Source organism: Megalops cyprinoides, chromosome 13 (genome assembly GCF_013368585.1).
Source record: "Megalops cyprinoides isolate fMegCyp1 chromosome 13, fMegCyp1.pri, whole genome shotgun sequence".
NCBI classification, from domain to species: Eukaryota; Metazoa; Chordata; class Actinopteri; order Elopiformes; family Megalopidae; genus Megalops; species Megalops cyprinoides.
In genome coordinates this window covers 8,953,126-8,977,647 of record NC_050595.1, presented here as the reverse complement: position 1 = coordinate 8,977,647, position 24,522 = coordinate 8,953,126, and the positions used below count along the sequence as shown (strand labels likewise).

Below are 24,522 nucleotides of genomic sequence, written 5' to 3'. Positions count from 1 at the left end.
TTACAAGCACTCTACTGTAAATGAGCTGGCAAAGCCCATTGCTTTACTTGTCGCTGGAGAACCGTAGTCAAGGGCTTGTGTCGGTTCTCCCAGTCACTTCTGTGTCCTGTGAGTTCATTCAAAACTGGTGGTACATGCAGAATTAAAGTGTGTGATTGTCAGACAACCACCTGTTGAGGAATAGATATCCTCATGGTATGTCAGCACGCTGTCTGTGCTGCCTCGGGTTCTAAGGTTCTGTGACGGCTGTTGATTCAGTGTGTGTTTTGGCTTGCAGGCACACAATTAAATTCAGACACTTCGTTCATGGCGTGCTGCCTCGGGGTGCCAGATCATGTGAAAGTAAGAGAAGGGATGTTTTCCCATGATGCCGATCTTCCCACACAAGGCCTGCAGGTTCCCAGGTGCAAGTACAGCACCAACCCCCCCCAATGGCCACTCCATCAAACAGAGGTGTGGCATGATCTGTCCTAACCTGCAGTGTGTAGTATCACAGTCTCACTCTGCTCCCAGTTCTTGCATGTTATTGCTACCCACCCATTGGTGACATCAGATCTCCCGACAAAACAAGGGTGCCAGACCAAGTGAGCTACACTTCCTGAAATCCAGAGCAGAGGCTGGGAAATCAGTGGGAAAGCCCTGTTGTTTTTCTGTGGAAGTGAGCGATGAGGTCAGCAGAGTCCGTAATCCCATTGCTCAGCAGAAAGCAACGTCAGTGCAGATTGAACAGTGAGGCAGTGGCCACGAAGAAGGAGGCTTGGGACACTGAGCCGCTGTCACACTTTCAGCCAGGCCGTTAGCGCGAGAGAGCACAAACTCAAAAAAGCCCTCTGACCAGTGCCTCGGGGAGGGGGAGAGTGAGCTGTGGGACCACCGCTCACCTCGGTCTCGTGACAGAAAGGTAAGGCTGTTTCACCTCCCTCTTTCACCGCCCTCTGGGTGGACGCGACTCTGCGTGTGGGGTCCACGTGGAGCCTGTCCGAATCATTTTGGTAACGTGGAAAAGTCCGCACATGCAAACTTTTGTTTGCTTTGGCCGGGGATTGCTAACTGGATTCTGCCAAAGATATGACAGATTTCTGAAGCACTGCCCACTGATTATTTTACATCAGTGGTCAACATTTTCATGGTGGTTATTATTGGAAAAAAGAAGAAATCCAGTTTTTACAGTATTTTTTTTCTCCTTCCCACTACTTCAAAGGGTGTGTTCTTTTTTCATTGCTTGAGCAGTGATTAATCAGCTAGCAGTCAGCACATACCTGAGGTACCTCCCGTTATTTCATGCCGGTGTTCTCATTGTGCAGTCAGCAAGGTTGAGAGACACACTCAGTGCAGAGCTAAACGTTTGATTCCTTTTCTAGCTGTAAAATTGACCGTGTGAATTTTTTTTTTCCGGACTTGAGAACAAACAAATGCCTCCATTACATGCCATAGGAAAGATTCTGATTGGTTCCTCTGGTATTCTTCCAGGTGCCAGTCAGCATCTCCACCTCCCATCCTTTCTGTGGCGAAAGGTCTCTCTCGCCCTCTGAGCGACAGCGAGGAACCCTGCAATCAGAGTGGTTACGCCAGGGCCAGCAGCGGAAAGCTCCGGAGCCTGAGGAATTGGACCAATAAGAGCGCCAGCCTACGCAGCGGGGCCTCCCTGTCCTCGGACTTTGACTCCCAGAGCTGCCTCCTCAAGGCCAGGAGCATCAGCTGCCTGGACAACAAGCTCTCTGTCTACAAGCCGGCCGGGGACGGTGGTGGTGGCGGCGGTCAGGAGCAGAAGGAGAACCGGCAGGAGGGCGCCCCCGCCAGGGATGGAGTGAGCGTCCCTCAGCTGGGCAGGAGCACGCTCTCTCTGGGCCCCGCCTCCAACCACACCCACCACCAGCGCAGCCTCTCTCTCGGCCGTGCCGGAGCCTGCCCCCCGTCCACTGCCATCCGGAAGAGGATCTCCGAATGGGAGTGCCGGAGGGTGTCGCTGCCTAGGATGAGCCTGTGCCTGGACAAGAGGCCCCTGGGCGACCCCGGCCTCCTGCCCTCGCCCTGCAGCGAGAAGGCCTTCGACTTCAAGGGCGCGCGAAGGATGAGCACTGCCTTCTCCGAGTGCTCCTACCCAGAGACGGAGGAGGACGAGGCGGCGGTAGCCTCCGACCGCGAGGCCTCGGGCCGCTTTGACCGGAGGCCCAACAAGGCTGAGACCGCGGGCCTCCTGCTGCGCTCCCTCTCCCCCCGCAAGGAGACCTCTGCCGTCCTCAACCGGATACAAAAGATCGAGCAGGCGCTGAAGGAGAGCCCGTCGCAGGCCCCGCCGCAGTTCCCCAGCAGCTGCTACGCGCCGGACAGAATCCGGCACAGGTCCTTCACCATAGCCGGGCTCGGGGACGTGGACGCCATATGCGTCGGCAAGAGAGGCAGCGTCAGCTCGGTCACCACTGAGCCTGATCTGGGGTCAGAGAGGCTCCCCAAACTGAAGCAGAGGGTTGGCGCGAGCGCCGCCCCACCAGGCAGCCCCGAGCTGTCCTCCCCAGAGAGCCCGCGGATCACCCCAGTCAATCCCGTGCCCAAGCCCAAGCGCACCTTCGAGTACGAGGCCAACAGGAGCCAAAAGGCTGCATCGCCGAGCAATGGTCTACCTCCCGGCAGTCCGTCCGAGTCCCCGCCGCCGTTGCCCTCCACCCCGGCACCGCCCACCACGCGGAACCAGAAAGAGGGAAACCAGAAGGAGGGAAACCTCAGCGCAAAGGTCCTGGACAGGTGAGATGGGCCTCTGATTATGCATTCAGTTTCATCAGGTTCAGATTCGTTAGTGTCGGGGAATGACCAGAAAGTGGCAGGAACTACTTGATTACATCCCCCAATCATGCTGTGTGACTGTCCCTATGTCCATTCACCTTCGTGGAGAGAGCCCCATGGATGGCATGCGGTTTTCACATTGACCCTTACATTTTCAAACTGTGAAAGAATGAGCAGTGAGTCCTGGGAGCCCACTAGACATAATTCGCTGTGCGGGAAAATCATAACACGGGGAAAGGGACACAGATTTATTTAGCTGCCAGACAAAACAAAGTACATCTATCTGCTTTAAAAAAAACAGTGGCCTGTGAATTTGTTTTGTTCCCTTATGAGAGTTCCTAAAGCAGGCAGATGATTTATTTTGCTTGGACTGTGGGGCATATCAAACATGCTCTGAGAGTGTAGCGAAGGGCAAGGTTCATGGGTCAAGGTCGTTTGCCTTGTTGATGTTTTTTCAACGCGTGAATTACAGGCCTCTCCTTCCAAGCGGTTTTACTGTAAGACACAAGACTTTACAGACTCTGTAATTTTATGAAAACTGACTTAGTCCCTATTCTTTTTCTGTTTAGCGTCAGATACAGACATAAACACTCAGTCTGATGTTTCATGTATTTGTGTAGTCCCGGACTGGGTTATAGTCCCCCCTCTTGTTATGAACCGTCTTATACTTGCAGTTGAAACCTGAATATGGTTACATGTGAGTTCAATGCAGCTACTCTTTTTGTGTTAGGTATGTTAATACTTGGGTTGCACAGACTAGTTAAAGTAGATCTCTGTTAACACTTATTTTATTATTTCTTATTATAGATATGTTTATTAACACCTATTTTTATCACTTTTAATAGTCAATGTAGTGCAATTTTAAAGTATATTCATAAATGATAGATCTTGCCCACAGTGGATGTGGCGTGCGCACACTATGAGGGGTGATTTTATGTGAAATCACCTCGACCTTGGCATAAACCACTCAAGTTTTTGTTAAGATTATTACAGTAAATTTCAGATAAGTTAAAATGGTGCGTAATCTAACGCAGAATTCCAAGGCCGTAAAACATTCCACGCTTGCAGTCCAAGGCTGTGTTTAATCTTTTCAAAAACCTCCAAGTAACCCTTTTGTCAAAACAAAGAGTGTTGTTTTATAAATTGCTGGGGACGTTCGGCACAGAAACGGAATATGTTCAGTCTGGTTCCCCTGGTCTTGGGCTGAACAATGCCAAGGAGAGCGGAGACTTTGATAAAACCAGTGCTTTTTATTTTCACCCCTCTGCTCATGTTCCTGGACTGCTCTTGAGAGTAGTGACTGACAGTAGTGACCAATAAGGCAATGGCCATAACATGTTGGGAAAGAATCTTTTCAAATTCTTGACCTGAGGCGATGGTTCCATTCCTATGAAATTCCTCTCTGTGAGAACGAGGGCTTTACACCCTGTTGCCACCCTGACATTTGCTTACACTTCGGCATCCATGAGTCATTACTGAACCAGGGTTGATCCTGCCACGCTGATTTTGGGAAAGACGTCCTTGGCGAGTTTACTGAAACATTCTTTCATGCGGTGGCCAGTGCACACAATGAAAACACTTGCGCCACCTTTGTCCAGTCTAAACAAACAGGAAATTACATTCCGATTGGAGTGCATGTTGCGGCCTGTGTAATCAGATCGGCGTACATTGAAACAACAGGTCTGGTGCTTTAGATCTTTCCTCGGCGCTTAATTGCCGGCCTCAGTGAAGGCTGTTGAGAGATGAGCAATATACTGGGCCTAAAGTGGGGTCTGAAGTGGATTTGATCTTCTCGGGTGGTCCCTCTTGATTTTAATCACCCGGTGCATGAGGTCAGGAGTGAGAGTAGTCTGCAGGACTGCACCTCACTGCCTCAGCACATCCTGCTTGATTAAAGCTTGTCCACTTACTCTTCTCTTCCTCTCCCTCCTTCTCTCTCTGCCTCCATCACTCACTCCCCCCCCCCCCCCCCCCCCCCCCCATCCTCTGATTGGTCGGACCCCCCAGGGAATCGTGTGAGTCGGAGGATGCTGCCAGCTTGCCCTCCTCCTACCCGTCGTCGCCCACAGAGAACGGCACCACCTCCACCGAGACCCGTAGTCGGCCCAGCTCTAAAAGCACTTTAGAGGAGAATGCCTACGAGGACATTGTGGGTGAGTCTGGAATTGTGGGTAATGGTGAGAGACATGCGACTTTGAAAGCCATGAGTCCGAATTCTTCACAGCACCCTCTGAAGTTCTATCAAGACACCTTGAGTCACTTTGATTTCCCGGCAATGTGTAAAGTTAACAAAAAGCTGTCATCCTTCATAAAGAAATGAATTGTAAAATAGTTTCGCTTAGTGGGTGGATGTTAGGGGAGGTCTGTTGGCCACAGTCTGACAATGAGACTTGCCAAGAAAACTCCCTCACCTTGACTGGCAGGGATTTGCATGATGGTTTAGGGTTTTTGAGAACTATTCCATGCCAGTATGTGGAACCTTAATGTGCTCCTTACGTTTTTTGATGGAAACAAGATGCAGAATGGGGTTCAGATTCCAGAAGAATCTGTCAGTCTTCCTCATTCTGATTTCTGTGCGCTTTTGTTGACTGTCCCCAGACAGTGAGAATGTACAAGCCAGCAGTCATGCAGCAAATAAAGGCCCGGCTTTCCCTTAGCAAAGAGGAATTTAACAGTCATGGTTTATATTTATATGCCGCCCCCTTTCTACGAGAAATGCTCAAATTAGCCGCCTGAAATAGTTTGGGGATTTATAAATCAAAATTTTATTTATGTAAAATATTGATTTACGGCTTTGCTGGTTATGTTTAAAAAGTCTGAAGTTTTATGAAATGGCCTTGTGCAATAGGGTCTGTGGTCATACATAACCTCTGGTTTATTTTTTAACGTCTTCAGCTGAAAATCAAACTGTACTTTATTTTATTAGTCATAACATGGTGTGTAAGGGTAGGGAGAACTGGCTGCCATTGACTGTGGTTCGGTTAGTTTACATTGTGTTCAGTGACAACCTATACCAGTAATGAGGCTGAATTCTTACACTATACCCTTGCGATTGTGATTTAATACATCAGGACAAAACCAAGGGTATTGTAGAGATTTACGAGGACTTGCTCTGAGTTGGAAGTGCTCAGGCTAAGAATCAGAATAAAGTGACACAAATGAGCATCTGTTTGCTTTTAGTCCGAAGTTCATATCACCACCTGAACTGTAGCTTGACTCTCATTGGAAGTGGTCTGTTGCCTGCACAAGTGGTGTTTTGGGAAATACGTGACCTGTGGAAAGGGTTTTTTTTCAGATCCTGTTTGTCTTAGTGATGTGCAGATCGCCGCTGTATGCACAGAGCCGTTCACATTTCATTCCTGCGGAGGCCACCGGCCAAGTCCTGGCATGTAGCGCCGTCCAGTTCTCGAGCCAGATTCCTTAATGCTCAGGCGTGGACTGGAGCCGCTGAACCGTCAGCACCCTGAAGGAGCTTCATGTGGCAGCGATGTGTGTGTGTGTGTGTGTGTGTGCGTGCGCGCGCGCCTTTTACTTAAGGCCAGACGTACATCTCATCCCTGCTGCTGAGGCTTTGAAGTGATAAGTTTCGAGCCTTCTGTGATGAGGTTCTGCTGTTATGAAGCGGCCACCTGTCCAGTATGTTTTATGGACATGAGAGAATGGTATTTTGATTAGGGACTCCTTCTCAAATGGGATGTTTTTCAGTTGTTGTGATTGTGTTGGACAGAAATGCCAACACAATGAGTGTGAAGCCTGGAAGCCTCCCTAGAGGGCTTCTTAATGCTTAGTCTGTACAATAAATACTTGTGTTAGTAGTGATGAGCGACAGCTAGAGAAAGTTTATGGATTTACACTGGAACTCCAATGGAACTCGGGTGATCTCCGTCCACAGTGCAACAGAAGGCCATTGTCCGATTGTCCACAGATCACGTCCAGCGCGGGCTTGGGGGACGAGGATGATCATTTCAGGGAATGCGCATCAGTTCCTGGGAAGCGTGTTGCCTGTGTGGCGCTCCGGGCCTTCCCCTATGGTTTCGTTCCAGACTGAAACGGCTGGCTCGGATGAAAGCATGCGATGCTGGTTTCCTGAAAGGCCAAGCTGTGGCTTGCAGGTCAGCTGTTCTGTTTTAAAGACGGCCGCAGCAGAGGGAGATAAGCAGCACTTTATCCTGGTCTCGCTCTCGGGTTTCAGCCTGCAGCCCAGACAGCTTGGGCCCGGTCAGAGCTCTCCGAAGGATTTCACAAACTGCATGAGGACATCACAGCTGCAGGACATGATTCAGAAAGCCAGTCCTTACAAACTTGCATCCCTATTAGTACAGAGGTGCGACGATGCAATCCTTTTGACATGCTGAAAAGTCTGCCTGATATAGCTGGGGAAATGAGGAATGGCTTGTTTATTGTAGGGAGAGGTAAACAACCCTGCATGAAACAGGGATGGTAAAATGTGTGTTAACAATGTAGGATCCAAAGCAATTTCACATCGGAATAGCAAGAACATACTCTGGGCCACACATGTAGTCTACATTGGTAAATGGTTAGAGTGCCATTGGCTTACAGTGTGTTTTTCATTCAGCTCCTTGGTTGTGCCTGCATTGCAACCTTATAATGGAAGCAGTACTTGCATAATGAATACCACTGAGAGCTTTGTAATGATGTTAAACTCTAATAAGTGGTTATGATTGCCATTGTATTGTGTAGCAGTTATGTAGTGGATGTGAAAGCTTACCCAAGTGGGCTCAGAGTACACAAACTTTAAGGAACCCTGTAGTCAGAACAAAGCACATTCTTTTGTCTGTCCACACAACAAAACCACAGCCATTGCTCCAGTCTGGGAGATTACACCCTTTTTCCTCTGCTTCACATAAGCTCAAGGCAGTATCAAACACTGGGGCATGTCAGGTGCCTTACCTTCCATTTCAAAGTATGAACCCCTGAAACAGAGATGTTTTGGATAACATTTCTTTCTGATAGTCTTGGGTACAGTCATGCCAGTAGAAATACACTGTCATAGATGAACTGAAGGATCTCAGTTAAACCCAAGCAGACACAGTAAGAGCCCTCCTTTTTTGGTAGCTCATGTTGCATTCTTTCACTGAGTCAGAGGCCTTGAGTCGGGCTCAACTGTATGAGCTTTCAGCGGTGCAGTCTGCCATCGGGAATAAAGATGCTCTTTGTCAGAGTGCCGCAAGGGTCGCAAGCCTCACAGAGGCGTATGTTCATGCTGCCGAAATGCTGAAAACTTATTAAACTTCAATGTTGATCAAAATCAGGGATTCCTTACCGTCGAATCAGCGGTTGGAAATATTTGAAAGGGTTTTGCCTGTTCAGTCACAAGCCTCTTGTGTAAACACTTTAGGGCGTGTTCGCAGAGGTTTATCGTGATGCTAAACCTGACGGAAATGGAGATACCACTGTTTAGTGATGCGTCAAAGTGAATCCTGGGAGGTTTTTCCGGCCACTTTGGTGTTTTCTGTCAAACACAGTAACACCAACAGAAAGCTACAGTTTTCTGCATTTGCCCCCTCGGATTTGTATGATCCAATCCAGTGTTTGTTCTGCAGTTTTCCCCGTGTTGTCAGGAGTGCTTTCGGCTGATGTGTGAATGAATAGGTTCAGCAGGCTTCCCTTTTTAAGGACCACACTTACCCAGATTGGTTTGTCTGTGGTTTAGGTTGCTAAGTGCAACATTTCATATGGATTATATTGTTTTGTCCGAAGCAGTCTGATCATGTGTAAGCAGCATATCCTTTTAAGGGTGATTCTTATGTGGAGTATATTGCAATTGCCATCATTTACAGGAGTTTTGACTCATTTGATTTGTCACAAGCCCATGGTGTACTCACAGGCACAGTGAGGATATCCCACGGAGTTCCTTCCGTGTGCCAGTGAGGTGTTCCTACTCTTGTGACTGTTTGATTTTCTGTAACCAGAGCTGCTGATTGGTACCCTCCGCTACATCAACAGCCTGGGAAACGTATCATTTCTGCTACACGCTGTCATTACTTAGTTTTATTACAAAGCTCCTTCGGTGCAATGAAGGGTCATTTGGGCCTCGCCGTTGTTTCTTTTTCCAACAGTAATGATATATGGCAGCACACTAGAATCCCATTCAGACTCCAGTCTTGTAGTGTCAATTTGACATGGAAGACCACTCATGGCTGTAGGATCAGAGAAGTGGAATTAAGGATCCATGTTATTTTCTTGTTATGTGCGCAATGTTTCGCCTTTGAAAAAAATGAGCAGAGGCTCCACGAAGTCTTCCTGAAGCTATTATCTCTCAGAGCGGTTACTGTTGGCCAGATTGATCAATGAGGATATAGTAAGACTAGAAGAGGATGGAGTCATTTTGCATGTTTCATTGGTCTGAAGTCGGGTCTTAGTTTATGGAGAATGCATTGTGCTTGTAATAAAATACTATAGGACCCAAAAGCTCTTGATTATTTCAACTCTACATTATGTTTACATGGTAATAGCAATGTAGTCTTATACACAATGACTAATGCACTGTTTCAGATATTCAGCAATGTGTCATTAAGAACTGAAATAAGGCCGAGCAAGAATGAAACAGACTGATAGGGAAATGTCCTTATGTAACCACAGGGCTGTGGCAAGCACCTCCTGGAAGCTGCAGAGTCAAATGACCACCAGATAAGCAGTCCACTGTGTCTCGGATGAGAAACAATAGAAAGCTTCACGGGGTCTAGAACTTTCCCTGAAAATTCCACAAGTTCCATGGGATCCTTTGTGGAGATACTGTACAGCCAGACACAAGTGCTGCGTGGCTCTGCATAGCAAATGTACGGCAAGACAAATGACCGTTTTGAGAGGGAAAACCTAATAAAATATAGGGATTCAATGTAATGGAGCTCTTCAAATCCCCAATATATTCTCCAGGGAGGCTGTGGTTGAAGGAAACTTAGAACAGAATGTGCTTCAGTTCAGGAAGTACAGACGCACTGTACTGCACTCAAGCAATACAAAAACCCTTTCAGCTATTTTCTTATCATTATGATATAATAAATGGCTTTCATCATTCAGAATGCTCTTACTCTTTTTTTTTCCTCTGTTTTCATTTTTAGTGTAGTGCTCACTTTCTCACAAACCTTTAGACCCTGCCAAAATATGATTCATGTAGCACATGTTGAAATGGACATTGTTTAAAGTGTTACACAAGATTTTACAGACTGGTCATGTTCCACGGAAACCAGTGAGGGCAAATCAGTGTGAGATCCACTCTGCCTCTCCTGTTGTCACATACACACCCATGAGGTGCCAGGGACTATGTGCTCACGTGTGTGTGTGTGTGTGTCTGACTCATATACAGATAGCCTACCTGTATCTAGTGCCAGAATGCTTTGTAGGAAGGCAGTGTGCTTGTCAGTGTAGAGATCCAATGTGGTGCATATCCATATGGCTAATGTTTCTGTAACATCATAACAACAGTGTCAGTCTGTTGCGATTTCACAGCAATGTTGCGAAAATGTCATGTCAGTCACAAAATAGACAGTCAGCGTGCTCCTCCAGTGAGGCGCTCTGGAACCAGTGCACTTGTCCGACAGAGTATGTTTCATAGTCGAGTCAGCCAAGGAGTCTGGACAGAAACCTCCCAGCATGACTCATCTGGTGTGTACCATAAACTGAGCTTCCACACCGGGGTGTCTGGCCCCCCCCCACACACACACACACACAAACACATACATATACACACACACACACACACACACACAAACACACACATATACACATACACACGCACACACGCACACACACTCACTCACTCACTCACTCACTCACTCACTCACTCACTCACTCACTCACTCTCACTCTCTCTCTCTCTCTCTCTCTCTCTCTCTCTCTCTCTCTCTCTCTCTCTCTCTCCCCCTCTCTCTCGGTCTCTCCCACCTCTCTAAACATTCTACTTCCTTCTTCTTGAGTCAACTGTTGTACAGCTGGTGTTTGGTTTAAGCTTAAGCTCCCCTCTGCCCCCTCATCTCTTCAGAGTCTCTCAAAGAGAACCCGTACGAAGACGTGGACCTGAAGATCCGGGCGGCGGGGCGGAAGTCCCGACTGCTACCCGAGAGCTCCCGGGACTCGCCCAACAGGATGTGGACCCCCCAGGACAGGAAGTCGGGTACACCTCCCCAGGTAATTCGTTACTGCTAATCGAGGAGCCGTGTGTTTTCCTTTGGTAAAACGAACCACCCGCGCCCCTGAAGCTCTGGAGCACAGCCTGGCAAACCTGGAGAGTGTGAGATGGCGAGATCCACAGGATTTACGGAGAGATTTGTTGAAGGGCAAAATCTCCCCCCTCCGTGCTGTGAAAGAGGAAGTCCTCTGATGTGCCGAGGTGGTGTGATCCGCCAGGCTAATGTGTCTGGGCGGAAATTTAGATTTTAAGCTGGCCTCTTAAACTGGCTGTGGCTCATTTCTTTGGAGCCCAGGCGCAGAACTGGTGCATGTTTTTACAAAGAATTTTTTTGATAAATTGGCTGAGGACGGGGATTAGCTCAAACGAATGGAAAATGCTCCTCTGGTGTCATGTGGGAGGTATGTGTGCCTGGCAAGATTTAAGGCCGTATCATGTTTGCTGTTATGAATGTACCCTTTGATCTGAGTCATGGGGAAGGCCAGCCCCTGTGGAAAAAAAAAACGGATATCTCCGCCACCATCGTGCTACGCTGCAGCCATTTGCAGATGGCTTTCGCGGACGCTTTTCTCCATGTTGGCCTTCAAGTGAAGCCAGGTTTCCACAGTGTATTGTGCATTAAATGCTCTTCTCCGCCCCTCCCCCCTGCAGCTGCCCTCCAAACCCGGCAGCCAATCGTTGCGCCTCCCAGGTGCCACGGACAGGAAGTGCCACCGGGCCTCGCGTCTGTCCAAGCGGCACAGCCACGACGACATGCTGCTCCTCCCCCAGCTCAGTGCCCCCCCCTCCCCCTGCAGTCTGCTGAGAGACAGCCTGAGCAGCGCCAGCGACACCCTGGGCTCACGCTGTCACAGGAGGGTCCCCAAGGTATGGCCTGGACCAGCACGGCTCAGCACGGCACAGCCCAGCACAGGAAAGAGAGACATACAACACAACTTGACACAGCAAGGCACAGCACACCAGATCAGTTTCCTCGTGGCAGTACAGTCTGTTCTCACCTTGATTCAAATTGTACTGGGTCCCAGTAGGAATCTCAGATCAGTGAGTGAGAAACGACTGAGATGTTATCCTGCATTGCAGTCTTATCGTGAAAGAGGTTATATCGCAGCTTCCCTCATGCATCTCCCTAGTGGATCGGTAAACACTTCACTGTGCTTACCAGTCATGTGGGCTATAGTGCATGATTCATGAGAGCCCCTCCCCAAGATCTGTGTGCCTGCCCCTAAAGGTTTTCTAATGAATAAACCCACACCGGGGTTACTGCCAGAGGAGAACACGTTCAATTGCATTTAAAATAGATTTGGCTCAGAGCACAAGAATGGGACAAGAACAAAAATATGTGCCAATTCGTCGAACCCCAAGTTAACACAGCCCAGATCTCGAAATGAAGTTTAAATTGGGCAGACCATGGAGACACTGGATATGATGCATGCATGGCATTGCACTCAGTGAATGCGAGTTCTCCTGAAAATGCATGCAGACACTACCAAAAATGCAAGTGCGCACACACACACACACACACTCAGCCCCCCTGAATCCACCGTTTGCCAGAGCACTTGTACGGCCAGAGAGCAGGACTCGAACTCCCCGTTCCGTGAGAGACCGGCTGGCGGGACTGCACAAGTCTTTCTCAGGCCCCGCGGAGCCGTGATGGCTTTTCCACCGCTCCGTGGTCGCCGCTCGCGAAACCGCACGTCTCTTCTGAGACCTCTTCGCCACCAGAGCCGCTCGTTGTGTGATTGTCATAAATATTCACTTTTCGGGGAAGGCCTCTGGAACAAGTCCTCCCCCCAGTGCACATTTCTGCTCTCACAGTTCCTGTCCTGAAGAACTGAGCTGGAACCGAGCTCCTTTCTTTATTGCGTTTGCAAGGCCGTATCACGCCGTGGGTCCTAGTTGTTGAACGAAATGTTCAGTACATTTAAAATGATTTTAAAATGAATGTTCCCATTACAGAGGAAAACAAACACTGGTAGTATTGGCAAGAAACTCCCCCTTAGAAGAGGCCTTTATTGAATTGTTGTGCATTAGTATTCTCATGATTTAGAAAAGAATATAAACAGTTTCCCCTTCTTGTTTTCAGCTGGTGCAGAGGATAAACTCCATCTACTCCTCTAAACGGGGGAAGAAAAGGCTGAAGAAACTCTCCTTGTCCAGCATAGAGACCTCCTCTCTGAGAGGTAGTGTGCTGTCCTTTTAATATCCATTTAAGCAACTCGGGTCCATATCTATGTGTCAGTCACACCACGTGATGTTTCACAAATATAAACATGCACTCATATGTTTGCCCTCCGGCTTTAAGTAAACCCTCGTCCATCTTGTGTCTGTTTGCAGATGACAACAGCGAGAGCGAGAGTGACTCTGATGACAGGTTCAAAGGTGAGAGGTCGCCACATGCAGATGAACATGCTCTCCCTGGGAGGGAGGCTCGGTGATGGCTTTACGAGTCTCAGCCTGGCCCATAGCCTTTGTTCTGTCACAGAGCTGTGAAGGGAAAATGGCCACACATGCCCTGCCTCTGTTGGCAGCACTAAGGTTTAATATGGTTAATATGGTATGATTGCATTTTGTGAGTATATATGAGAGTATTGCCAGTATAATGCCTGTGTCAATGTCTCTGTGCTGAGTGACTGACCAGTGTAATGACTTTGCTGATGTCTCTGTGCTGAGTGTGTGACCAGTATAATGCCTGTTTTGATGTCTCTGTGCTGAGTGTATGGCCACTGTAATGACTGTGTTGATGTCTCTGTGCTAGATGTATGACTGCTATAATTGCATTACATTATTGACATTCAGCAGACGCTCTTATCCAGAGCACCTTACATAGGTTACAGTTTTTTACGTTACTCGCTTATACAGCTGGATATTTACTGAGGGAATTCTGGGTTAAGTACTTTGCCCAAGGGTACAACAGCAGTGCCCCAGCAGGGAGTTGAACCGACAACCTTTCAGTTACCAGTCCTTCTCCTTACCACTATACTGCACTGCCGCCTGCTACTTCCAGAGATCTGTATGACTGCCTGGTCTGTACGACCACTGTAATGGTCAATGGTCATGTCTCTGTGCTGTCCTCCACTCTGCCCCAGCTCACACCCAGCGGCTGCTGAAGCTGCAGTCCATGCTGCGCCGCGCCCCCAGCTACCGCACCCTGGAGCTGCAGCTGATCGAGTGGCAGGAGAGGGAGCTCTTCGAGTACTTTGTGGTGGTGTCGCTGAAGAAGAAGCCCACCAAGAACTCCTACACCCCCGAGGTCACCTACCAGTTCCCCAAGGTAACGACAGCATGCTAGACCTGGACCCCGCTCTAGCTTAACTGCCGTGTTCCTTCTCACATAAGCACGATGGAAGCAGGGATCCCTGCCACAGAGAGGTTCCCATCATGTGGCGGTTCACAACCTGCTACTGTGTCATTACTCCTAGTACACATTGTGTTCCTCTGAGGTCATTTAGCTCTTGAGGGCTGCCAGTAACGCACCAGCTGTGGCTCATTTGCTTGTAGGTTGTTAAATGCAAGCTTGCTTACAGCGTAGGTCATCGTTTGAATTTAAACCAATGTGATGTTTGGAGGTTAGTAATAACGTCTTATATTTACACAGCGCTACATTTATTCCCAGAGTCTCTCTTTGAGATTACTTGTGTTGTTTTTACTCACTGACTGTTAGTATTCATTATGTCCACTTTAGTTAAGGGTCTAGATGCCGCGATAGCAGAGGTGGGAGCTTGCTTTTACTGGCCGAGGGTGTCCTGGCCCGTGTAAGTGGTATAGCCAGGAAACCGTCACCATGGTAGCTAATTGTTTAGTTGCGCAAAAGAAAATGTATCCTTCATATTTCAGAGCTGCCATAGAGTCCCCTGGGGAGTTGAGCTATGTGGGCTCCCGGCCCAAGTTAGGCCCGACACAATGGATGTCTGGGCTTGTAGCAGAACAGCATGGAGGACTGTAGGGGGGGGGGGGTTAAATGCTTTAGAAACAGCTTCATCGGGAAGTATTCCCCCCTGTAGCTGCGGTTTCCTAGGAAATAGACTGTATGACTGTACCTGCGTTTATGTATGGGGCTGCAGTTCTCACAAGCACCTTCACCTTCCTCTTTCTCTTCTTCATAGCTGGAGAGGCCCACCAAGCAGATGAGGGAGGCAGAGCAGCGGCTCAAGGCCATCCCGCAGTTCTGCTTCCCGGATGCCAAGGACTGGAGCCCAGTGTCCGAGTACACCAGGTAGTGCCCTGAACCCACGAATACCGTCTGTACCTCCCACTGCCAGCCGGTGTGCAGCTGTCTGTATCCCAGTGTGTAACATCCATTCAACATTGCAGAGACATCAGATCATCATAGCATTGCTACAGCATGATTGTGACATGAATTCAATTGATGGATGTTTTTTTCCATTGTTGTGCAATAATAATAACCTACAGTGCCAGTAAAAACTTTTCACACACCTACTCATAGAAGTAGCCAAAAAATATTTTTTAAAAAGACATTTTTTTTGGAAAGAAATTCATACATAGGCATCAACTTCGCTATTTATATTTGTCTAAGAATCAGGTTTCAAGAATTTAGGCATAAGTGCTTAGATGAAAGTGTCTTTGATCGCATGTTTCCCGTTATCTTAATCAGGTGTGTCCAGACTTTCGGCTGGTACTGTAAGTGAGGGTAAGACGGTGATGGTGCCTGTGTATGTTTGAACAGTGAGACCTTCTCCTTCATGTTGACTGGAGAGGACGGGAGCCGACGCTTTGGATACTGCAGGAGGCTGCTGGTAAGCCCTTATCCGCCCCTCCTCCTCCTCGTCTTCCTCCTCCTCTTCCTCCTCCCCCGCTGATCTCTGTTCATTTTGTTGGCGTGTTTATTTATGCAGTTTGCATATTTATGCCGCGGAGCCGTAATAATAATGATTGCATGAGCTCACGGATCTGGGCTGTAATTACAGAGAGCGAATGGATGTTGTTTTAATGACAGTCGGTCCTACATTGCTTGCACAGTTTTGGCTATTTTTCGCCCCTACTGCAGAGTGGGAGGCTCATAAAGTTCAAGCCTTACATTTAATGAGACTTTCTCAGGGAGGGATGAAAGCAGAAGCAGCGGTAAAATGTCTAAGTTTGTCATTGTAAAGCGCAATGTGTCACAATGGCCTTTGGTGCGCCGGTTTATTTTCTCTGAAGCTTTTTTTTTTGCTGATCTTCAATGTGGCTGGACATATGTGTGGATATGTGCGGGGGGGTTTGCGTTGTTTGTGGTTGTTTGTGTGGGTGTGGGTGTGTGTGCGATGGGGGTTGTTTGTGTTGTGATTGTGAATGTGCATGCGTGTGTGTGTGACTGTGTTGGGGTGATGGTGTTTGTGTTGTGTGTTCCGTGTGTGTTCCGTGTGACCATTTGTTCCGTGACAGTGACTGATGATGTGTGGTTCTTGGAACGAATGGCCTCTCTAGGCCTGTGACCCAGGCCTCACTCATACTGGGTAGCTCTTAATGGTGCTCTCCCCCACCAGCAGGAAGTGCGAGCTGCACTGTCCCTTAGCTGTGCTCTCTGCCTGGTGGATGTCCAGGGGCTGGCACGGGGGACGCATTCCTTAGGATTCAGCGCTGTGATTTTAACCCAGCCCCGCATGCTTGATTTAATCACTCAATGCAGTTGGACAAAAGAGGAGAAAGTTTCATGCCTAATATGGACACAGCGACTAGGATTTCTCCCTGTGTGTGTGTGTCAGAGTATGCCTGTGCATCTGCAGTTGTGTGTGTAGGTATGTGTGTGTGCGCGTGTACATGTGTCCTAATATATGATTGGGTGTGTGTGTGTGTGCATGTGCATGCATGTGTGCGTGTGTGTGTGTGTGGTTTGTGTGTGTATGTGTGTGTGCGAGTGTCTGTGTGTCTGTGTGTCTGTGTCTGTGTGTGTGTGTGTGTGTGTGTGTGTGTGAGTGTGTTTGTGTATGTGTCTGTATGTGTGAAATGAGCTGCTTTGTGACTTCTGTAGGAGGATATGGACTATGAGATCAGGGGTTTACGATGGGGAGATTTGTTCTGGATGAAAAGCTTCCTCCATTTAAAAGTCTGCCGCCCAAAGTGGTTCTGCACATCTGTCAGTTTATCGATATCAGACCCACCAGGAAAAAGCTCATATACTTTGCCAAAATAAATACAGGTGCAGTATGTTGAGATGGGGTAAATGCTGGTTAAGACATTACATGAATGTCACTCTCTCTTCTCATGAAAGTAACCTAATTATAATGAATTAATAAACAATTCATTTAATTTTTTTAATTCATGTTGAAGTTGTCAAAAATGTATTTGTTAATGAACGCAGGTCCATGTCATTTTTTTTAACATAGCCTTGGGTTTCCTGTGTGTGTGAAAGTCCTGCTCAGCAGATTGCGAAATGAGCGCTGCGTGTTGTACATTGCGCTGTCTCCCATGCTGGATCAGAAATGCCATGCAATCACTTATCTGTTGCTACATGCTTTCTACCCCATCAGCCAAACCCATTCCAGGAGGAGGTTTTTACAGTCACTGATGACATTTCGTTTTCTCTCCTCCAGCCCAGTGGGAAAGGCCCCCGTCTACCCGAGGTCTACTGTGTCATCAGCCGCCTGGGCTGTTTCGACTTGTTCTCCAAGGTGAGATCACGGTTTCGCTCGCTCAAGAGAACAAAAGGCAGACACCCGATCTCCGGGGAAAGGGAGTGATAAGGAAGAATATGTTTCCCCCGCGGCCAGACCTCCAGGGCTGAGCGGGGGACTCTGTTGGCTTTACTCTCGGGGTTGGAGATCAAAGCTGCCTTGTTCGACATAAACCCTGTCGTGTGTATTTTTCAATCGTATTTCCTTGTGAAACCGTTGTCTTTGCCGTTCCCTTAACCAAGCTGACATGAAAGAGCAAGCCCTTGATTTTCTCCCGTGCTTTGATTCGTCTGCATATTAAAAGGTAGAATTGTGTGCTCAAAGGGAACATCAAAACCAGTACAGTTTCTCTCAAGTTCAGGTCAGACTGTAAAATACACCTGTTGGAGGAGTGCCCTGGACTGTAATTGTTAATGCCTTTTACAGAAATGAAAAGCTTCCAAACTGTTTCTAATCAACATGAAAAGAAGGGAACATTTGATGGGAGAGGGGTTTTAAAGTGGCCATTTCCACTGGTACAAATCAGCCAGGTAAAGATATAGGAGAAGAAAAAAATCTTATTTGTAAAATCAGAGTCTGTCATCTCATGTCAGATGTTGGCAAGCCGTGTTACAGGTTATTGCAGTTATTTTACTGTGTTAATGATGATGATTAGTGACTTTTGGGAGTTTCACCTGATGAGGGTGACATTTGTCCCCTATGCAGATCCTGGACGAAGTGGAGAGGCGCAGGGGCATTTCGGCTGCCCTGGTGTACCCCTTCATGAGGAGCTTAATGGAGTCACCCTTCCCTGCACCGGGGAAGACCATCAAAGTCAAAACCTTCCTGCCTGGAGCAGGGAATGAGGTGAGTCCAACAACAGCGTATGTAAACTGGGATTAATACAGTGGTAGTCTGGTCAGGTATCCTAACATTAATTCAGGATCAATACAATAGTGGCGAGGCATGTTCTTTGCCTCTAAATAAGTGGTTAATGTGAAGCCAAGTGAAGTCCTCACTTGGGAGTCACGTCTCTGCTAAGGGCAGCGGGGTGGGGTTGTGGGTTCAAATCAAACAGGATGCTGCTGTTGTGTTCTTAAAGTAGATACTTAATTTTCATTGCTCCAGTAAAAGCCAGCTATATAAACAAGTGGTATCCCAGCTGGCACATGCTTGAAAGCAAGCTCATTAGAATGTTATGTGCTTGCTGGAATTTTAAAAGGCACTTGGTTGTTCTATGAGAAAATGAAAACCAATGACAGGGTTTGATTTGACATAGCAAGCATTTATAAGTCCGTCTTGTGTTGAGGCATTTACCTGTGTGCTTGGTACTGTCATCTTAAAACTTGGATTCATTTTCTAATGCCTATTTTACGTTTTCCGGAAATCAGTTTCAGACTATACCAATACCTAGTAAATGATAACTTAAATAAGGTAAACTGTTTTTACAACATTTACTTTATTTATAAAACTGTTCAGACAGCAGTCAAATATACTGCTTCAAATGTCCTATGAAGGACAAAGCAATGAGCTTTGTCTTTCAGTAAGCATATATAACATTGCCAGTCAAAGGAAGTGTGTCTCTGCTCTGCTAGGTGATGGAGCTGCGACGGCCAACGGACTCTCGTCTGGAGCATGTGGATCTGGACAGCCTGTTCAGCTGCCTGAGTGTGCGTCAGGTGGTTCGCGTCTTCGCCTCCCTGCTCCTGGAGCGGCGGGTCATCTTCGTGGCCGACAAGCTCAGGTGAGAATTTGAAGTTATTTCATAACTCCGATATGCCACTACTAACGCGGAGGCCTTCCTAGCCCAAACACGTTGAACACGTAGTCCATAGATACACTTTGTATCGACTAGGTAGTCAGTTCTGCGTGCTTCACTTTTAAAGCATTGCCTTCTCTGTTGTTGAATCTGTAAGCTTTCTGGTTTGCTGAATCATCATGAACACTTTGGAAGCAGTGAGTATAAAACAGAACATCCACAGCTAGCATAGCCACACAGTCAGCACTGGAGCTTCCTATTTGAGCAGAAAGATGAGACAGACACAAAGAAATGTGTATCCCTGCTCCTTCACTTATATTGCTGTGCTGCAGTACATTTGCAGTGCAGTTCATACCCGCTGACAATGGCATTATCCTCTCACTGCAGAGCCCATAAACAGAGAGAAACCCCCACATGTTTTATCTCTGTCGCACATGGTGGCCACCATGAACATGTCAGGTGTAGGGTTTCCGCACGTGTAACCCATAATCCAGTTTCGGCTCTCACGGATGTCGGATGTCATTTCGGTTAGTGGGCAGACAAATTCAAACCCATGTGAATAACATCTGTCTTGCATAAAATGGACGTTATCAAGTTTTTTTTCCCCCTAATGTTTTCAACTTTGCTTTCATCCAGCAGCCTGGCTTTTTTTTTTTTTTTTTTTTTTGGTCCTTTTTCCTGTTTTCTGGTCAGAGTCATAACTCAAGACAGCGCCATACTGAGTTACTTCATATGTCTAGACCTGTGGCAGCAGATCTCGGGGATTGTCTACATCATGGCTGATCTTTTTCAAATACCACCTATGAATGGGAGATCAGGGACTTTGTTGTGAGGTCTGCCTTATCCTGGAAGGGAGTAATCCCTAGCAGTAAATCAGTGATCTCTGTAATGGTGAATGAAAGATTTGCAGTGTTTCAAAAGCAGTGGAGGCTGAGGATGTGTGGCTGGAGGCCTAGAGCTTACCCAAACTGGCAGCGGCGGACTGCTCTGTGGATCCAAGCGGGCTACCAACCCTCAGCTCCACTTTGCTAATAGCAGGCTTCCCCCTGCGGTCCTGCCAGCAGGGGGGCTTAACGGTTTTTACATGATGAATGACCCCTGCCGTCTTAAAGACCGCACCCGCCACCAACCGTCAACAGCAGCGAAAAACGGAACCCCACCCCTGATCTGCGTTTTCGATTGGGATCTGGATTTAGAAGTAGGTCGTTGCCATCCTGGGGAGGGCCGGCAGTAGTGGTGTTGTGGATGGGGGGGGGGGTACTTAGGCAGGGGGGTCCCGAGGGACCGGGTGGCCCAATCCGGTCTCGGAACCCTGAGGCGCAGTGCGAAGCTTTTTCGGAGCATGCACCCAGCAGAGGACAGCTTAAACAAACATTGGCGTAAAGGCCCGGTGCAGGGGGGAGAAGTGATGCCTCAGAGAAAGAATGCACATCCCCCCCATCCGCCCCACTCCCACATCCGCCCCTTCTGATTTGCCTGCCGGACCTTCACTGCTGGGGCTGACCAACAGCGCCATCTTCTCATCTCTGTAATTGTGCTGCATTGAAACAGCACTGGTTGTACCTTTCACACGCAGGAAAGACATGTTTGTTTTTTTTTTCTCAAGTCATATCAGGTCTCCAACCGACATCATTTGGATATTAATTTAAAATGCAAGGTGTTGCAATCAAAGTTGGAGCCGCTATAGTTGTAGTAGTTGACTATGGGCCTGCTACCAGTCAAGGCTTGATCTACTTGTTTACGGTGAACTCAGAGATATAACTTCCAGTGCAGTATCTGCTTGGGCTAAACCCTAAGAGCGGCTGCAGCCAAGGATACTCAGATGAATCTGGGTTGTGTCAGTTTGCTTAATGTCTTGCCCTGTGTATTGTCACAGAAAAAAAACCCAGCCCATACTTTGAAACCCTGTAAATGTCACAACCTGCCTTATGTCAACATTGTAATCTGGAGAGCAATAATGTTTCACAGCGCTCATGGTAAATGTTTTTAACATTCAATCCATGCACCCTGAATGGCTCATGTGGAACAGTGGCACAATACAGTTGTAGTCTTTCAGTTTAATTCCTTTATAGTCAGAATACGTCATGATAGTGTTATTCCTGGTAAATTAATGCTTGAATTGAGCGACTCCCTCAAGCTTATACCTGAGGTGACAATGACAGCTGGTTTCTAATGTAAGTAACAGGACCTCATCCAGCCGAAAAGCTGGTATCCAGACAGCAGGCCCCTTTGGGTGGGTTTGAAAACTGGTGCAGAAACCAGACAGGCCCTAGAATGGGGTGGCCCAGCTGTTGTGTGGGTCAGTTATGAGTCCAGCTGGGAATCTATAGGTGTCCGGGCAGAATCAGAGAAAAAATTAACTGAGTGAACAGGTGGCAGAGTGTGACCTGTGACTCGGGACACCAGCAGCGTCTAACCGCTGGCGGGAATCGAAAGGGGAAAGAAACCAACTGATCCATATCAGTCAAGGTTTTTCCCATGGATTTCGCAAACAGGCTCTGTATATGTGCTGGTCAGCGATGGCTTGTGGGGAGTAGGTGATGTGTGGTTGCTGAGCCGGAGTCTGGGCTCTCAGCTTACAAAGGGCTGGGGTTTACACCAGTGTAGCAAGGTCGGCCTGCCCCACTGAGGCATGATGAAATGAATAGCAACCCTCAAGCGTTTGCGCTGTAATTGCTTGTTTATAACATCAAACGCAGACAGTTACTGGAACACTTGATCAAACTGCTGACTCCACTCCAAATAGGGCAAAGCAAGTTTCTTTAGTCCTTCGGTTGTTATTCGATTAGAATTACCTAAACATTGTTAAACCAAGGTTGATGATCTCAGTAACAAAGAAAACATGCTTTTTTTCCACGGTTCCCTCTTTTTTATTTGTTTTCACTCTCTTTCCAGAAGAGGGAAGCCTCTGTGAAAAGTGTGTGCTTGTTGGTTTTAGAAGCTTCTCTGCGTCTAGTTGTCTCTCCTTGCCCTGGGCATATTTGCTGAAGTAACTCGCTGATGTAGATAATTTAATTGCCTCTCCCCCAGTATACCAACAGATTTTTGTCCAGTGGAAGCTTGGCAGATTCTGTAACTGTGGCGCTGTAATTACTGAATGTTTCTATTGTACTGTTTGGAAACGGACGGAGAGAGCGAGGGGGAAAGGGAGAGAAGGCATTCCGTGTCGGCAGGTTTTCCCATGACCATGGTGAATTAAGATGTTTCTTTTTCAGCGCCAGCGATTGGTGGTTTTCTGTATCTCTGGTTTTCTGTGTTGTCTGCTCCGCTGGATCTCAAGGAATGGAATCTGAAGGTTGAAAAGACAAGCAAAGACAAAACCACAAAGTGCCTCTGCACCACTGCATATGCACAACCTGCAATCCCATGCCATTTTTAGTTTTTTTTTTTTTGGCACATGCCCATTTTTAGGATACATACATCACTTTCTTTCCCACACTCGAAGTCCATATTCTTGGATGTTTGCAGGTGAATTGTGTTTCCCAAGCCTCCAAAATCAGCAGTGCGCTTTGCCAGAAAACAAACCGTACTGTCAATCTGTCATTCTAACTCCGGGCCACAGCTTGTATCGTTGTGCAACGCAGCGCTGGCAAAGGAGTATAAAACATCCTAACAGGTTCTTCGTGTGTTTTACAATTTCCACATAAGCGCAGGCAGGATGGAAATGGATGGGAAATGTCCCTGAGAGAATGGAAATTGCTTCTGCAACCCAGGGGCCTGGGCCCCAGCTGAAATTCTCATTACTTTTGTCATCACTTCACCGTCAGCCACATGGGAATGGTCTGATTCAATCCAGGCGTTATTTCTGATTCAGTAGGAACATATGGATGCTGTCGGTGAGGAGTAGCGTCCTCTCACCGCGCTCTCCTGAGCAGCTCAGCCGTGACCGTGCGCGAGTGGAAACACAATCGCTTCTGAGCGAGGAATCGCTCCAGCGACGTGTGATCCAAGCAGACATGGACACTGGAAAACGTGACAAAAAGCCCCTTGGAACACGGCCGACTACATTTATGCAGTCTGTGGTGGACGGCAAGTCTAATATGCATATTCAGGCCATTGGTGTGTGTGAAAAGCCTTGTGAAGTGGAAATTGAGAGGTTACCTGAGGTTTGAGTGTCTGGCAGATGAAAGTGTCGGGGTCCAATTAAGGTGGCTGGGAGTGGTCTGTGAGGCGGTGAAAGTTTTAATGGAGAGTCACAGGGACACAGGCGCTGGGAGGGGACATGCTCTGACCCTACAGCTGGGACGCCGACCTTACAGGCGGGACAGGTACCCTACAGGAAGGGCTGAGTACTTACAGCAAGTGCATGCACAGGAGAACACTCCCTCCCACACTCCCGCTTTGACCCTGTGTGCTGACAACAGAGGGTTTAAAGGCATTCCTGCCGTGCATTCTCACATACTGGCACGCACATAGAGCCCCCGCACACACACACTCACGCACACACACACACACACGCATGCATGCACACACTCACGCACACGCATATACACACACACACAGACTCACACGCACGCACACACACGCACACACACACGCATGCACACACGCACACGCACACACATACACACACACACACACACAGACTCATAGACACACAAAGATATACAAACACCCACACAAACACACCCATTGACAAATAGTTTAGCCCACACTCTTATATACACACAAATAAGCAGACACATATAGACCCACAGACACACAAAGACACACACGCGCCCACGTAAACACACGTTGACAAATACAGTTTTGCACACATGCGCACAGACAGACAGACACAAATAGCTGCAGACACATATAGAAATGCATATACGTATATAGACACACGCACAGTGATGTATGTTGAGCAGGGGTAGGGTGGGGAGCTGCTGGCTGCGGGCTCTGTGACTCAGCCCCCCATGTGCGAGTCTGCTATCCTGGTCACGCCTTGTGGACGGCGCATTGTTGAGAGATGGAATCCGCAGCGCAGACAGTAATGAAGAATGGCACCGGCCACCCCCCTCCTCCGGCTGGGCCTCTCCCTGCACCTGCAGGGTGGCCAGAGTAAGCCCTTGATCCTGCATTTCCTGGGGATCTGCAAGCTCATCCACGTCTGCTAAACCCACAGATGGGTCCTTCCTGTTCCCCGGTCTGTTATGCTAACAGATCTCCTTCGGAGAAAGCCAACACAAAGTCGCCCTCAATCACCAGGGATGGCCCCTTCTGCATCTGCCATCTTTTTTTAGGTCCCTCCGTGACAACAC

At 47.9% G+C, this 24,522-nt stretch overlaps 1 protein-coding gene across 2 annotated transcripts in view; it reads left to right on the top strand.

Moving 5' to 3' along the window:
- Positions 1–24,522, top strand: part of dennd2b (DENN domain containing 2B) — a 57,939-nt gene that overhangs the window by 24,147 nt on the left and 9,270 nt on the right. For both annotated transcript variants that reach the window (XM_036543607.1, XM_036543608.1), the window contains exons 3-14: positions 1,471–2,742; positions 4,789–4,934; positions 10,784–10,929; positions 11,582–11,797; positions 13,014–13,110; positions 13,265–13,309; positions 14,017–14,201; positions 15,034–15,143; positions 15,615–15,684; positions 17,461–17,538; positions 18,247–18,387; positions 19,116–19,264. In XM_036543607.1, the coding sequence (XP_036399500.1) occupies positions 1,471–2,742; positions 4,789–4,934; positions 10,784–10,929; positions 11,582–11,797; positions 13,014–13,110; positions 13,265–13,309; positions 14,017–14,201; positions 15,034–15,143; positions 15,615–15,684; positions 17,461–17,538; positions 18,247–18,387; positions 19,116–19,264 (2,655 nt within the window). The remainder of the gene's footprint in view (positions 1–1,470; positions 2,743–4,788; positions 4,935–10,783; positions 10,930–11,581; positions 11,798–13,013; positions 13,111–13,264; positions 13,310–14,016; positions 14,202–15,033; positions 15,144–15,614; positions 15,685–17,460; positions 17,539–18,246; positions 18,388–19,115; positions 19,265–24,522) is intronic.